The 15,225-nt window shown below is 35.3% G+C and overlaps 1 protein-coding gene across 2 annotated transcripts in view; it reads right to left on the bottom strand.

The window, feature by feature from the left end:
* Positions 1-10,618: 10,618 nt before the first annotated feature.
* The window catches only part of TMEM117 (transmembrane protein 117), a 71,771-nt gene continuing 67,164 nt past the window's right edge, over positions 10,619-15,225 (bottom strand). For both annotated transcript variants that reach the window (XM_026667839.2, XM_026667840.2), the window contains exon 8: positions 10,619-13,675. In XM_026667839.2, coding sequence (XP_026523624.2) covers positions 13,029-13,675 — 647 coding nt within the window. In that variant the 3' untranslated portion in view covers positions 10,619-13,028. The remainder of the gene's footprint in view (positions 13,676-15,225) is intronic.

Here is a 15,225-nt window from a genome sequence, read left to right as displayed (position 1 = left end):
GGATACAATGAAGGCATATGCCAGAGGCTTGATAATAGACTATACAAGGAAAAGAAATATTATGAAAAGACAAACCTCTAAGACACTAGAGGATGAGTATAAAAAACTTGAAAAAAGTTACAGAAACTGCCACAGAAAAAGGACATTAAGTTAAAAATGGATACAATTAAACATAAAATGGGATTAATGGAAAAAGAAGAATTAGCACAGAAAATCAGAGGTGCGAAGCAGAACTATTTTGAAGATGCAAATAAACCAGGTAGATGGTTAGCATATAAATTGAGAAAGGAGAGAGAACAAAGGAAAATATCGCAATTAATAGATGATCAAGGCCAAGCTTGCTATGGAAGTAAAAAGAAGAAAAAAATCATACAAAATTATTATGGGAAATTATACAAACAAGAGAATATTGATGATGAAAGAATTAAACAGTACTTACAGAATGCTAATTTACCCCAAATACCTAAAGAGACTGAAATGTTAGAAAGTAATATAACGATGATGGAGTTAACTGAAGCACTTAAGAAGCAAAATAATGGAAAGGCACCAGGTCCAGATGGACTTCCAGCGGAATTTTATAACACATTACAAGAATCGTTGAATCTCCCATTGTTAGAAGTTATGAATGAAATTATGTCAAAGAAGATGATACCCAAATCATGGTCAAAAGCTTATATTACACTTGTCCCAAAGGAGGATGCCGACCCACTACAAATCAAGAACTATAGACCCATTTCCCTATTAAACTCACACTATAAAATTTTCGCTTCAATATTGGCAGAAAGACTCAAAAATATTTAAATAACTTTATTCACCCTGATCAAAATGGATTTCTGCCAAAGAGACAAATCAAAGACAATATGAGAATAATTTTGGACACATTGGAATATTATGAGGCACATCCTGAAAAACAAATGGCTTTGATATTTTTAGATGCACAGAAGGCCTTTGACAATGTGAATTGGCGATTTATGTTATTACAGTTGGAGCAGATGGGCTTTGGTAAAAAAAATTATCCATGCAATAGAAGCTATCTATCATAAACAAACAGCAAATATAATGATAGAGGGAGAATTGACGGACTCTATTGATATAAGAAAAGGAACAAGACAAGGCTGCCCACTGTCACCTCTGTTATTTGTGTTAACTTTGGAAGTGCTAAATAGAAACATTAGAGAAGAAAAGGATATAAAAGGGATGAAAATTAAAAAGGAAGATTTTAAACTGTAAGCATTTGCAGATGATCTGGTTTTCATCTTAGAAACAGCATTAAAACTGATAGAAAAGATAGAGGTATATGGAAAGGTAGCTGGTTTGAAAATAAATAAATATAAAACTAAGATCCTGACAAAGAATATGTTATTAAGACAAAAGGAAGAATTGGCAGATGTTTTGAAAATTCAGGTCACAAATAAGATCAAGTATTTGGGGATACATTTGACAGAAAGATGTAGCACACTTAAAGAGAATAGTTATATTAAACTTAACCAACAGATAGTGACAGATTTGGCGAAATGGGAAAACTTACCATTATCATTAATTGGGAGAATATCAACAATCAAGATGAACATACTACCCAGAATTTTATACTTGTTTCAAACAATTCCAATTAGGCTAGGGAAAGATTACTTTGAAGATTTAAATAAAATTGTGTTGAAATATATATATATATGTGTGTTAAGGAATGGATAACATCAAGAAATACTAGATTGATGGCATTAGAAGGACATGATTTGTTGTTGGGGTGGCATGCCTTCTTATGGTACAAGGGAACTAAAACACAGGGGTACTTTAGAAGACATTATATACGGGAGGCTTTGTGGTTAAATTGGGAGAAGACTAAAAGGCAATGTTATTTGAAAATTCCAGTCTGGTTATCGACTATTGAAGCATTTTCTTATCCTATAACATATAAAAAGGAACAAACAGTTAGATATGGTGAAATATTGAATGAAAAGGGTGAACTTAAATCTATGCAAAAACTAGAGGAACAAGGTATAAAGATGAATTGGTTTTCATATGCGCAAATATGCTCTAGATATGACAAAGATTCCAAAACAGAAGGTTTTTATGATAAATTGACAGATTTAGATAAGATTTTGACAGGTACTGATGAAAAGGTGATTAAAAATTGTATGGATATTTATGAGAAATTAAGCTAGAAGAAGAACAAGTTAAAGAAACAATGATTGTTTGGGGGGGGAAATTGGATAAGGGATTGATTTAGAGAAATGGCAAAAAATGTAGTCTCAAAATTATAAAATGACAATGTCAAGAGCATATAAAGAAAATTTGTATAAGATGTTTTACAGGTGGCACCTACCTCCAACAAGAATAGCAAGAATGTTCAAGAACAAATCTGAAAAATGTTGGAAATGTCATCAGATACCTGGCTCATATTACCATATGTGGTGGATGTGCGCGGATGCTAAAAGATATTGAACTAAAATCCACACATAGTTGGAAAAAATGACAAAAAAACATATGGACTTGAAACCAGAGATATTTTTATTGGGAATTTTAGCTGAAATATACAGTAAGGAATTGAAATATTTGATTGTAAATGTATTAACAGCGTATTTGCTAAAAACTGGAAAAATGAGAAAATACCAACGCAGGAGGAAGTTATTAAGAAAATAATGGAATGTGCTGAAATGAGTAGATTCACATTTGAAATCAGAGAACAAGAAGATAAACAATTTTATAAGATTTGGGGTTTATTTTATCAATGGTTAGACAATAAAACATGGTAATGAAATATGTAGAACTTTAGAATATAAAGAATATATAAAGATGTATTATCATAATATAACTATGGGATAGATTTGGGATGATAATATGAATTGTCATAAAATAAATCAACTTAAATATGGACTACCTTGCAGAACATGAATGAATAATAGTATAGTCAAATGATTGGTAACAATGATATTAATGCATTTAGGAATATTTGATAGATAATATGAGAACATATACAAGTAATTGTAAGTGATGACTATGAAGTGGATACACAAAACAATCTGTAAACCAACCGACACACTGTATGTACGTAAGGGGAAGATGGCTTGATGTTTTTATGTTGTGTTTTATGTTTGGCAAAAAATAATAAAACTTTTGGGAAAAAAAGATATTATGCTTCTTGTTTGGACTATTTCAAAGGTCCAACACATGTAACAATCCATTATGAATTATGAAAAAGAAAGTTTTTCAGAAGAAATGTACATATTGATACACTGTTGTACATGTGCTTTTCAAATGCTTGTCTATAAACAACTGCTGCTACAGGCATTTTTTTCTGTTTTATCCACAAATTCTTAAAGCAGCAGAGTTTTTCAGTGTGAACATTTCAATACAGCATTTTCCTGCCAGCTAATAACTTTCAGTGAAACATACATACCGAATACCAATGATAGCTATCTATAACAACAGTCAAGTGCTGATTATGTACAGAAGTCCAATTTGATAAAAAGCAATATTGTGAAAAGATTAGATTCTAATTTATTATTAGTACGTGAGCAATTTGTAGTGAAAAAGCTGACATTCTGCTTCAGGAAGGAAAGCATAGATGAATCTTATTAGGTGTCATGGAATTTATGTATGGAAAGCGTCAAAATGTGCTACTACCAGTATATAACTACAACTAACTCCTGAATTTTCTAAATGTACTTAAAAATAAAAATAAATTAAACTTGAAGGAGGAATTTAGCTAAGAAATCTGTTTGGCTTCTTGGTTGCCAACAGAGTACAAGAATTACAAATGAGAGTGATTTAAAGAACTGTTGTTCAAAGTTTTGATGCCCAAGGCTCTTCAGTTAATAGAAGCTCATTAAAATGGTCAATATATTCAGCCTTTGTTGCTTATCTGACTCCACAATTATTCAGATTTTCCTGAAATCAATGACCTAAGCCTGAACATACCAAGACTGTTTTATTGATTAATTTCAGCAACCTAAAGACTTAATTATTCAATTTCAAAATACTATATTATATAATATTCTTCCCATCAACAGGAATAACATAACTGTATCATGCCTCCAAGCAATAAAAAGGCATTGGTGACAACTATTTACAGTCATCTTCAAATCATGATTCTTTTCTATGTCTACTATAGAAAAAAAATCTATGAATACTTAGATTTTCTGAGATGTTCTTGAAATTGCAGGATAAAGCAGAAAAAGCCAGATAAAACCATTAGAAAATGACTGGCTGTGTTACAATGGCATTAGTATAATTCAAAAAATGAAGTATGTGAAGTAATCTTAATATTCCACAGTGGCAATACAGTATATCAACTGACTCAGTTTCACTAAATGCATTGGATTGGATCCAAATGTTTGCTTCCTCTTGATCAGGGGTGTCAAACTCAAGGCCGGTGAGCTGAAACTGGCCCTTGAGGCCAGCCTGCAAACAACAAAGGACCAGCCAGTCGTGCCTCTGCCTGTAAAAACAACTCAGGGGGTGAAAGCATCCCCCATGAAATGTTTTCAACTGTGGTGGCCTTCTGCAGCCCTCTGCCAGTGAAAACAAAGATCAGAGGGCCGTGCATGCCCCCTTCGAGTTCTTGTTTTTGCTGGCACAGGGGTACAAAAGGCTGTTGTGGATGAATATGAGGCATGGGGGCGGCATGTGCCCCCCCAGTTCCATTTTTGCTGGAAGGCTGCAGGAGGCAGTTGTGGCCAAAAACAGCGTGGGCAGGGCTGCATGCGCCCCCTCCCAGCTCTGTTTTCATTGGCAAAGGGCTGCAGGAGGCCATCGCAGCTGAAAATGGGATGCAGGGCTGCATTTTTGCTAGCAGAGGGCTATCAAACTAAAAAGAAAAGGAGAAAAGTTTCCCCTTTTGCCTTTGAGCATGCAAGAAGGGACAAGAAAGGAGAAAGGGAAAGAGGAAAGACAAAAGAGGAAGGAAGTAAAAATAAGGAAACAAGGCACAATCCTGATGCAGCCCTCAATGAAATCAAGTTTGACACCCCCTGCTCTTGATAGATGATTCTGAGAAAGATTCATTTTTGGAAATTATTCTGTAATGCTGCCATGCCCACATATGAGTCACCCTTGGAATTCTAGCTATAAAGTAAAACAATGGTTAGGTGTGTCAACCCTCAAATATTGCACGATGATGGGAAAAAAGCTTAAATCATAGTGCAATAATTGAAGATAATAAAGCATGCAATTACATATAATAGTAAGTTGACTGACATATCAAGTGAGAACTATGATCGGGATAATGTGAAGGAAACAGAAGGGCAGGGAGACCTTTTCTAAGCTCAGGGTTGACATACCCTTGGATGAGGTCTCAGATTTGCATCTCTGTTTGAATCTCTGACTTCCTGAACACATTGTGAAATTCCTTTTACTGACGTGCTTATGATACTTACATTTCTCAAGGATGTCCACTATGTCGGAAATCAGTGATTACAACTGGAACAAATTAGCTTCAAGAACATTCTTCAGGAGATCTGTACATTAACAGGTACACAAACCCATCCTTTCTCCTTCTAAGAACCATCTCTCTATCTCCATATATCCCCTTTTCTCTCATTACCTTTCCTACTTCTATAATGGATATCCCATTGTTTTTCTATCTAGAAGTGTTGCTGAAGGAATAAATAAAAGGTTGGTGTCACCAAAAAAAACTTTGATTCCTGGACCATGGTCTGCACTACCTCTATGTTGGGCTTTTGGCAAAGGATGGGCTGCAACTCACAAAGACTGGGAATAATGTTTTTTGGAAAATGACTGGCTCAACTTACCAGGAGGGCTTTAAACTAAAATTGAGGGGGGAGGATGACCAATCTTTAGGATTTCCAGGACCTAGTTCCAAGCAAACCCCCCTAGAAATCAAGTCAAATAATAAAGTAAGGAGGGATGGCAAGAAAGAGAAACTCAAATACCAAATAGGAGACATAGGAAGCATACCTAGAGTGAGGGTCAGACAAAAAGATGTACTTTCTGTGCAGAAAGACTTCCAGAGCTTGGGGTATGAACTTAGTAGTATGGGCTGTAGGCTTATCTTTTCAGAGGTTCTACCAGTATACAAGGAACAAAAAGGGAAAGCGTATAGTGGAGTTTAATGTGTGGCTAAAGGAGTGGTGTAAAAGGGAAGGCTTCGGTTTTATTAGTCATGATGTCTACAGCTGGTAGACATCATGTCTATGAAAAACTATACAAAAGAGATGGTTTGCATCCATCAAAGAAAGAGATTGGGTTACTTGGCATTAAATTCACAGATTTTCTGGATGAACATTTAAACTGAACAGCGGGGACAGAGAATTAATGGATACAGAACATTTCTGTCCCCAGCAATCTAAAATTAATAAGGATACCAGTGCATGTAACATAGATGTTTGTGGAGCTAAGATTATCAACCTTGCTGTCGAACAAAACCAAGCATTTAATAGAGAGTGCCATTCCATGTGCATTCATCAAACAGTGGCAAAAAGTAGGGGCAGTCAGGTACAACACAGGTTATGTAGACAGTAAACACAGCATCAGACTTAAAAACCTCAAGTGCCTATACACAAATGCACAAAGTTTGGGGAACAAACAGGATGAACCTGAACTATTAATACATGAAGATAGATATGATATAGTTGGAATTACAGAAACTTGGCAGGATGAAACCCATGACTTAAACATACTGATAGAAGGATACAAACTGTTCAAAAAAACCAGACCCCACAGTACACAGATACACCGTACAGTAAATGTAGGTTTTTACTTCCAGAAAGGTTTAAGCAAAGTCCAAAATAAGCAATCCAAAGTCATTCACAAGTAAATCAGTCAGTTTTCAATCCAGGGATAATCCAAATATCAAAGTCCAGTGTCAAAAAACAGTTCAGTAACAGACTTACATTAAATCCAGTAATATCAGTCAATTAGAAGAAATGGAGAAACGGCAATACTTTCCAACAGAAGGAAACAGAGATACACTCACTCTCTCTTCTGAGACTCAGTCTAAAAATCCCAGGTTTCTGGCTCCATCTGATGGCCATTTGAGAAACCACACCCAATTGCATGCTCTTGCATTCCCTAAAAGAGACAGTATTAAAATGTTTTTCCTGGTTTATATATTTCTAACCCAAATACCTGTTAGGTGACTTATATTCCTAACGTCTCTTACTGTGGTAATGGAGTCAGGGAGAGATGCATTGAGCCGTGTTTCACAGACAAATATGATGTCGAATTTAGCCGTATTTAGTAAGAAGAGAAATTCAGGTATTTTATTTACAAGGCTTCTTGCATTGAGTAGCTTGCATTTAAGACCAGTTGTAGTTGGAATTGAGGTAGTTAGGGGTGTGCATGCCTCGTTTTGAGTGATGGTGAATTGGATGAGGTAGGGTTGGATGCAGAGTTGTGGGATGTGTGACTTACTTTTGATACAATCAGCATGGTAGTCAATGTATAGGTCCTTCTCTCCATTGTCTAGATGTTTTTTTAGTTCTGTGCAGAGTTCACGGGAGCAGATTCTTTGCAGTATGGATAAGTCTGATCTTGAGCAGTTTGTTATGGGTGGGATTGGTTTTAGCAATGGCGTTTATTGTATGAATGAATATACATTTGCTGGACTCATTTTTGCAAACAACTCTACAAAATCTTGGGGCCACCGAGCCACCATTGTATTTGAACTCAGGGCCATCTCTGGTTATTTCAATGATATAGACATAGACAAGGGGTTGAAGTATTTAAGGACAGTTCATAGTTGATGGTCTCAGGAAGAGCAAGCTCTTGTATAATTTGAATCTTTTTTAGATTTAGAGACTTTTTATAGAATATAGCAACTCCACCTCCTCTATGGATTTTGTGATCAGACCGATAAACATGATATTCTCTTACAGTGATAATGGAGTCTGGGAAAGATGCATTCAACCATGTCTCACAGACAAATATAATGTCGAATGTGGCTGTGTTTAGTAAGATAAGGAAATGAGGAATTCATGCATTTTTGCAAGGCTTCTAGCATTGTTTGCATTTAAGATATGAAGTAGTGGGTCTGGAGGAAAAAGGGGTGTGCATCCGTAACGTTGGATGTTTGGGTGATGGTTATTAGGACATAGGTTGTGGCTCTTGCTTTTGATACAATCTGCATGGTAGTCAATGTATAGATTATTACCTAATTCATGTAGTCTTTTGAGCTCAGAGTGTAGTTCGTGGGATCGTATACGTTGCTGTAAGGTTAGATCAGGGTGAGAATGAAGGTTCTTATGGTTGTTGTTGCTCTTTGCGAGTGAATATATTGAGAAAATGAATTTATATTTTTTTGATTCATTTTTGCAAACGACCCTGCGGAGGCGTCAGGCCATCAAGACATCTTTGTTTTTGAGTTCTGGACTGACGCGGAAAATATAAAGTATTTCATCAGGGAGATGGTTGACGCTTGATAGTCTCTGATGATGTTGCAGATGTTAGTGAAGTCATCATTGTCATTGACCCCTAGACCAAATAAAATGGCATTTGGTCACTTCCGTTCATGCTCAATGGCTTCTTTGATGAGGATGGGGATATCAATATTTGCAGAATTTGTGTTTTTTTGTGGATTGGGTTTTGGTTGTGGTTGTTGGGTAGAGATATGGTTTGTAGTTGTTTAACGTTCATTTTTTTGTGTTGTGTCTTTTTTTCAAGGTTTGTTAATCTTGCTTGTATAGTGTCCAAGGATGCTGCAATCAAGGGATGTCAAGGGATGTTATACATGTTTCTATGGTATCAACTCTTTCGAACAGGGAAATGTATTTGTCTAGTTTGGGTCTGCATGGTGGACAGAAATATGGAAAAGCATTGGCGGATGATTTTAGGAATAGAGCCATTTGCTTGGGTAATACTGAAGAATTATGGTGAGTGTAGTTGTCAGAAAGAGAACATTTGATGTAATCTTCATTATCCGTTAAAGTTTTTTTAAAGGTAAAAGCAAGGGTCTTGTGGTTCATTAGTAGGGATTTCTTTCTTTTTAGGTTGTGGTTTGACATTGGATTCCTGGCATGATGAGTCTGTTGAGATGGTTTGTTGATTGGGTTGTTCAATCAAACAAGATATTATGGTAATCAATAAAGCAATATCACACCAAACAATCAATTATGCTAATCACACTAGTCAATTAATTTAACTAATCAATAATCACCCTAATAATTAATCACACTAATCACTAAACACACTAGTCAATTAATTACAGTAATCACTAATTTACACTAAACATTCTAATCATACTAATAGTCAAAACAGTTAATCAAACTAAACAATAACCATTAGTCACTAATAATCTATAATAATCTATTAATCACTAATGATAAATAATTGTAGAATTAATTAATCAATTAGTTAAGATCAGTTAATAAATTAAACAGACTTATATTGAGAAAAAAATTATGGCAGGAAGAGAATAATGGGGGGTGTAGGGCAGAAAGAAGAGAAGATTTGGTTTGAATGGCTCCTGGGGGTCATAGAAAGAGGGCATATGTTAGGCTGAAGGTCTTTTGGCAGAAGGTTACTCTTCTCTCGTTACTTCAGATCTTCAATTAGCGATCTTAGGGATCCAGGTCTGTCTTCTCATGGATCTTCTTGTCTTCAATCATTAGCGATTAGGCTGCCAAGTGAATCAGTAAGGCTACGGAGAAGGCAGGGAAGGTGCTTAGCCATAAAAAAAAAATCAGCCGTTGGAGCTCTGCCATTGATTAAGAGTCAGAGCTAATTATATATTGCTTGTAGCACGACAAACACTCAACGGGCTCTGGATTTTAGTGTTTTTAGGTAAAATAGGAACACCTGCGCTCTGAGATCAGGACCTCCATCGTGGGATCAGCCGATCACAGGTGATCACTGGTGTAGACAGCTGTTTAGGTGGCAGTTTTTATGGATGGTCAGCGCTCCGGGACCCGGCCCTCAGTCACAGGCCCTCAGTCACAGTCGCTTTATGGCAATAATTGATGTTGGCAGCAACTTAACAGTTATTTTATTTATTTATTTATTTATTTATTTGATTTGTCAATTGTTTACAAGATAATAAGTACAAGTGTATACATAGTTGTGAATACATGAAATGGTACAACAAGAAAACAAAAGAACAAGAGAAACAATAGTGTATACATCTAATTGATGTTGGCAGCAACTTAACAGAGTTATTTTGATCGAGGATGACCTGTAAATCTATTTCCTGCAATCAAGTTTGGCGTTTCTTTGAGTTTTTATCTGTGTCCTTTTACGGATTAGGTAGGACTTGCAATGTATGATTTTTTATATCTGTAGGTAGGAAAATGGTGAGAGCTCCACTCGCGATCGATTGACCAGCGGGAGCGAGAGCCTCACCTTCCTAATTGGGCAACGCCATCTTCTTTATTGATTATCGCCTGAACCTGATGTGGGCTGAGAGATAGTAACTAGTCTAAAATCACCTAGTCTGGCTTTCATGTATGAGGTAGGACTAGACTTCAGTCTCTTGGTATCTGGTGCCTTAACTACTAGAACCAATTGGCTGCATTGTTCATCCAACATATTGTGGATAAAAAATATTGCAGATAAAAAACAGTAATATTTGCTGCATAGCAAAAGCAAATTTCTGTTTTCTAATAAGGAATTGTAAGCACCTGACTTTTCCCTTTCAACCGATAAGAATGAACTTCTGAAAGCTAGGTACTTCAAAAGGAATTCTTTATTGAAAGAAAGTGATCCAGGTACTAGTCAAAGCAGAATCTAAGATGCTTCCAGGCATACAGTAATAAATAAAGGGAGTTAGAACCCCTTATTCTGATGTGTCAAACAAAGAAACAACATGTTAATTCTCCCCCCCCCTTTTCTGGGAACATATCTTAGAAAAGTTTCCCAGGAAGTTTCTTTCAGAGCTGGAATTTTTATGGTCCCTTCTCCTCTTGCTGTCTCTTCAAGAGGTGACAAGTTTCCAGACATCTGGCTCCAATCCCCCAGTTGTGTATCATGTGCAAGTTATACAGATTCAATACAAGACTTAAAATATTCAGGTTACATCAAAAAGGATTACTTGTACCAACTCCCCCCTTCTTCTTCCATTGAAGAATGGCAGATACATGGATCTGACAGGAATTAAATAGCCAGCGATCATTGGATTGCCAATGTGGATTATCCTTTTTACTGCTTGAATAAGTTTATACTTACCAAACACTAATGAGAGTTGCAGAATCTAAGGGATTAACATTTTGATTAAAACTTTCTCCTGATAAAATATTAAACATTTTGAAGGCAAAGTGGGATAACTGTGACCTTGATGCATTTGCACATTTTATTTCCAACAGCCAGTAATATTTATGATCCTAATAGCCTGGTGCCCAGATTTTCTGTGCCAGCAGAGAAATGCTTAAAATGGAGCACAGCTACCATAGTGCATCATTTACAAGCTCTGACATTACATCAGTGTTGCAAGAACATTATGGCAGCATTTCAAACTCTTTTGCTGCAGCAAATATCAAAGCACAATATCAATCTGCTATTGGCTTTAGATATAGCTTTATCTGCTGCCAAATGCTCAATAAATTTAGCTCTCAACACTGACGCAGTCAATGTGTAGTTCAGCCATGATTTTACTATGGAAATTTTTTTGAAAGCAAGCAAAATATGCAAATATTAGCAGATGATTAAAAATAATAATTGTTATAGTCAATTTTAAGTTTACAGTTAAGACACCTTAAGTGTTTGGGGATATAAAGACTGCAGAAGGCCATATCATAAATTCATCTGACCAATCCAAATCAAAGAAAGAACAAAAAAAAACACCAAATACAATATTTAATTCCATGTCTCCATTGGAATCTTTTTAATTAGTGAATACAATGTTAATTCTTCAAGGTAAGAAAACACAGTACTTGCTGTTTGATTTCATGCATTTACTCCTGTTCACAACTCCTGTTCCACAGCCTATCCCCGAGTATCACTGAAACTTAACTTTCTAATTCATGTTTATACTGCAGTATCAAATTCTGCAAAGAGAGTCCTATTATCCTTAATATCCCCAATATTATGAATATTGGCACTGCATAGATTTCATCTGGACATCTAGTTGTTCCACAAGTATTGCTTTTTATCTTTTCTCTTAAACAGGGAAATATTTTTCTTTAATTAAGTAGAATTTTGACTTTATGCATAAAGATCTAATTAGTTATCATTATCTAATTCCAATTACTACTAGAGAAAGTTACATGTTTAAAAGTCATGTTACCTTATCACTATGATTCTACAGAATTATGAATCTGTCTTAGCTTTAGAATCTAACTATTAAAGTCAATCACTATCTAAATCAGTAACAAAATCACTATCATGGCTGTTATTTATTGGAAACCTTTCCTTTTTAAGAGTCTATAGAGATTCTCAGTCATCCAGGTCATGATTGTCCCAAAGGTGCTTTTTTCAGAGGCAACTGGACTTACTTGTTTTTCTTTGAAGACGTTTCACTTCTCATCCAAGGAGCTTCAGTTGCCTCTTGAAAAAAGCACTTTTGGGTTTCCTTTTTAAGAATTAAGGTTTTTTATGCTACAAACCTCTCCTTATCAAGTAACCTTCTGTTGGATACATGGCATCTTCCATAGATTTTATCATCACTACAGAAAGCAGTCTGCTCTGCTGCTGCACATGTCTTTATTATCTAAAGATAAGGAAAGAGGTCTGGGGAAGAAACCATCAAGTTCAGTTGAAGGAAAAAACACTCTGGCCAAGTCCTAAATCATTTTGTTTGAAACAATGTTTGAATACTTAATAAGGACACACACATATTTTTTTCTATATGCTTGAATTAAATGTTTGAAGGCACCACCAAAGCAGCATTTTGTACCTGCAAGAAATCATCTAGTTCACTATTGCAATTATTAGAAGCAATATATAAAGGAATGTTTACTATAATACAGTAGGCACAGACATTATAATATAAGTAGAAAACAATGCCATAGAAAAAAAGCATATTGAGCACCATTGGTGTATTTCTCCTGTTCTAAAGACTATGAACTGTCACTTACAAAAAAAAAAACCTCAGTGAAATCTCACAATATTTCTTTGTTTTACTGTTTCCAAGAGGGATGTTATTACTTATTAGGTAAAGGATTATTCTTTGGTACCGTGGACTCCCTTATTGGTTGCAATGGACTTGGCTGATCATCTAGATGGGAGCGAAGATTTTCAGATGTTAAGAGTGAGGAATTAAAGACAATCTCACTCAAGTCAGACTTGATACATATCAAATGGGGATCTTCAAAGCTTAAAGGCTCTTCAGCTAATACTTGTGTGTTCTCTCGTGTCATTCCCATATCAGATGGTGATTTCCTTTTCATTTGTGTGTATGATTTGTTAAGATTTTCCATGCCTTGATCAGTTTTGTGAAAACGCCCAAAGAACCAGATGAAAAATCCAAACAAAGTAAATGCTAACAAACACGGAATGAAGGCCAAGCATTTGACATCTAGGCTTGCACCAATGTATCGGCTATGTAGAAACATATCATCTTCAGTATAGGTTCTGTTGGTCAAAGGGTTTGTGTTGTTTGACCGCCACTCCCAAGACAGTTTGGTTCTATTGAGGTCCTTTAAGCTTTCTAAGTCTTCCACAGTATAAATTTTCTGTCCAGGACCAATATATTGACCATATTCATGCGGCTTGTAAAATATTTGATTCTTCCACATATTCAGATCCAAGATTAAAACAAGAAATATAATCCCATAATTAAACCATTTGCCTGTGGCAGAAAGAAAAGAATAATAATTAGAATAATAACTACAGCTACAACAAATAGTACATGCAAAATCTGTAGAAAAAATAAAATGTAAGTCTTTCCAATTAATTTCACAATGAAGTTTAATTAAATGTTTCATAACAGTAGATTTGTGACTGAATAAATTTTTACAATTTAGCCTTGTAGTTAATTATTTGGAAATGTGAACCTAGAAGTAAAATAATAAAATTCTTATAATAAGGTCTAGGTGGCCTGTAGATTAAGTAATTTTGCACTGCAGAATAGATCACATCATGGAAAAGCTGCCTTTTAATATTTTAAAATAGATCCTGGAAAATAAAAGCTATGTATGACACCTATATATTATTTTTACAGGTTATTTGTGCATTGTTAGTAGTCATCAAGCACTACAATATATATTGTTGTAAAAATGGAATTCAGAAGTTCAAATCATGAAAGATTGTAGACCTGCATGTTCAAGCAACAGATTAGATGGGTAATAGCTGCTTAGGGAATTCTGGGGTTTCAAATCCATACCGTAAAGTTGTTAAAGTTGAGAAACTCTGGATTAGACAATTATGCTATACTAATTGCTCTTGAATGTTAACTTTAATAAATATGGAGTTAACTCTGAAGTTAATCTTCTTTTCCTCATCTTTTCCTTTTTTCATATCACTATTTCAGCTTCTGCTCTCTATCCCTGTCAACTCTGTGCTCTCCAATTTGATTTACACTATGCTAAACATGAGTTTATAGTATATGCTTTTGGGGGTCAGTGCTAAGTTGAAGTCAGTTTTACATAGTAGAGCAGAGATGGACTACAAATAATCTGCTAGGTTATTTAATTTCTTCACCAGTTTGACTCAAACAATTAATGCTGAATAACGGTAACCAAATATTATCTGGAGAAACATGTTTGTTCCCTTGTGATCTTTGGATAAGGTTGGAATGATTTCACAGGTATTAAGCAGTGACTTAAAATATCTTAACCCTTTGCAGTGGTGGGATTCAAATTTTTTTACTACTGGTTCTGTGGGTGTGACTTGGTGGGCGTGACAGAGGAAGGATACTGTAAAATATCCAGTCAGATATGGTATTTGCCAGTTCTCCAAACTACTCAAAATTTCCACTACCGGTTCTCCAGAACTGGTTAGAACCTGCTGAATACCACCTCTGCTTTGGTGCCCTTTTCTTTCCTTTTCTCCCTTTATACTATATTTCTTTTCTTGTCCCTCTCCTCTTCTTAATTTTCCACTATTTTTAAATTTTTCTTTGTATTTATATTTCTAAAAACCAATACAAATTATACATGAAGAAGATGCTAAACTCTTCACAGAAATATATAGGAATACAGACTAATTTATCTTAATTTTTTAAAGACTATGTCTTTTCTGTAAACTAGTGTAGATTTATTTTACAATAACTCAAAACCCCCAACTTAAGTAGCTTAAACACATAAACTGTTGCTTACATCATTTGCATAGGAATCCAAAGATAAAGTTTTTCCATTCCTTTTCCAAGAAAAATTGCTTCCCAAATGTGCCAACTACACA

Source organism: Notechis scutatus, chromosome 6 (genome assembly GCF_049901735.1).
Source record: "Notechis scutatus isolate UNSWTSFEM ecotype Mainland chromosome 6, rNotScu1.2, whole genome shotgun sequence".
Classification (NCBI taxonomy): Eukaryota; Metazoa; Chordata; class Lepidosauria; order Squamata; family Elapidae; genus Notechis; species Notechis scutatus.
This window is presented reverse-complemented; position numbering and strand designations above follow the sequence as displayed.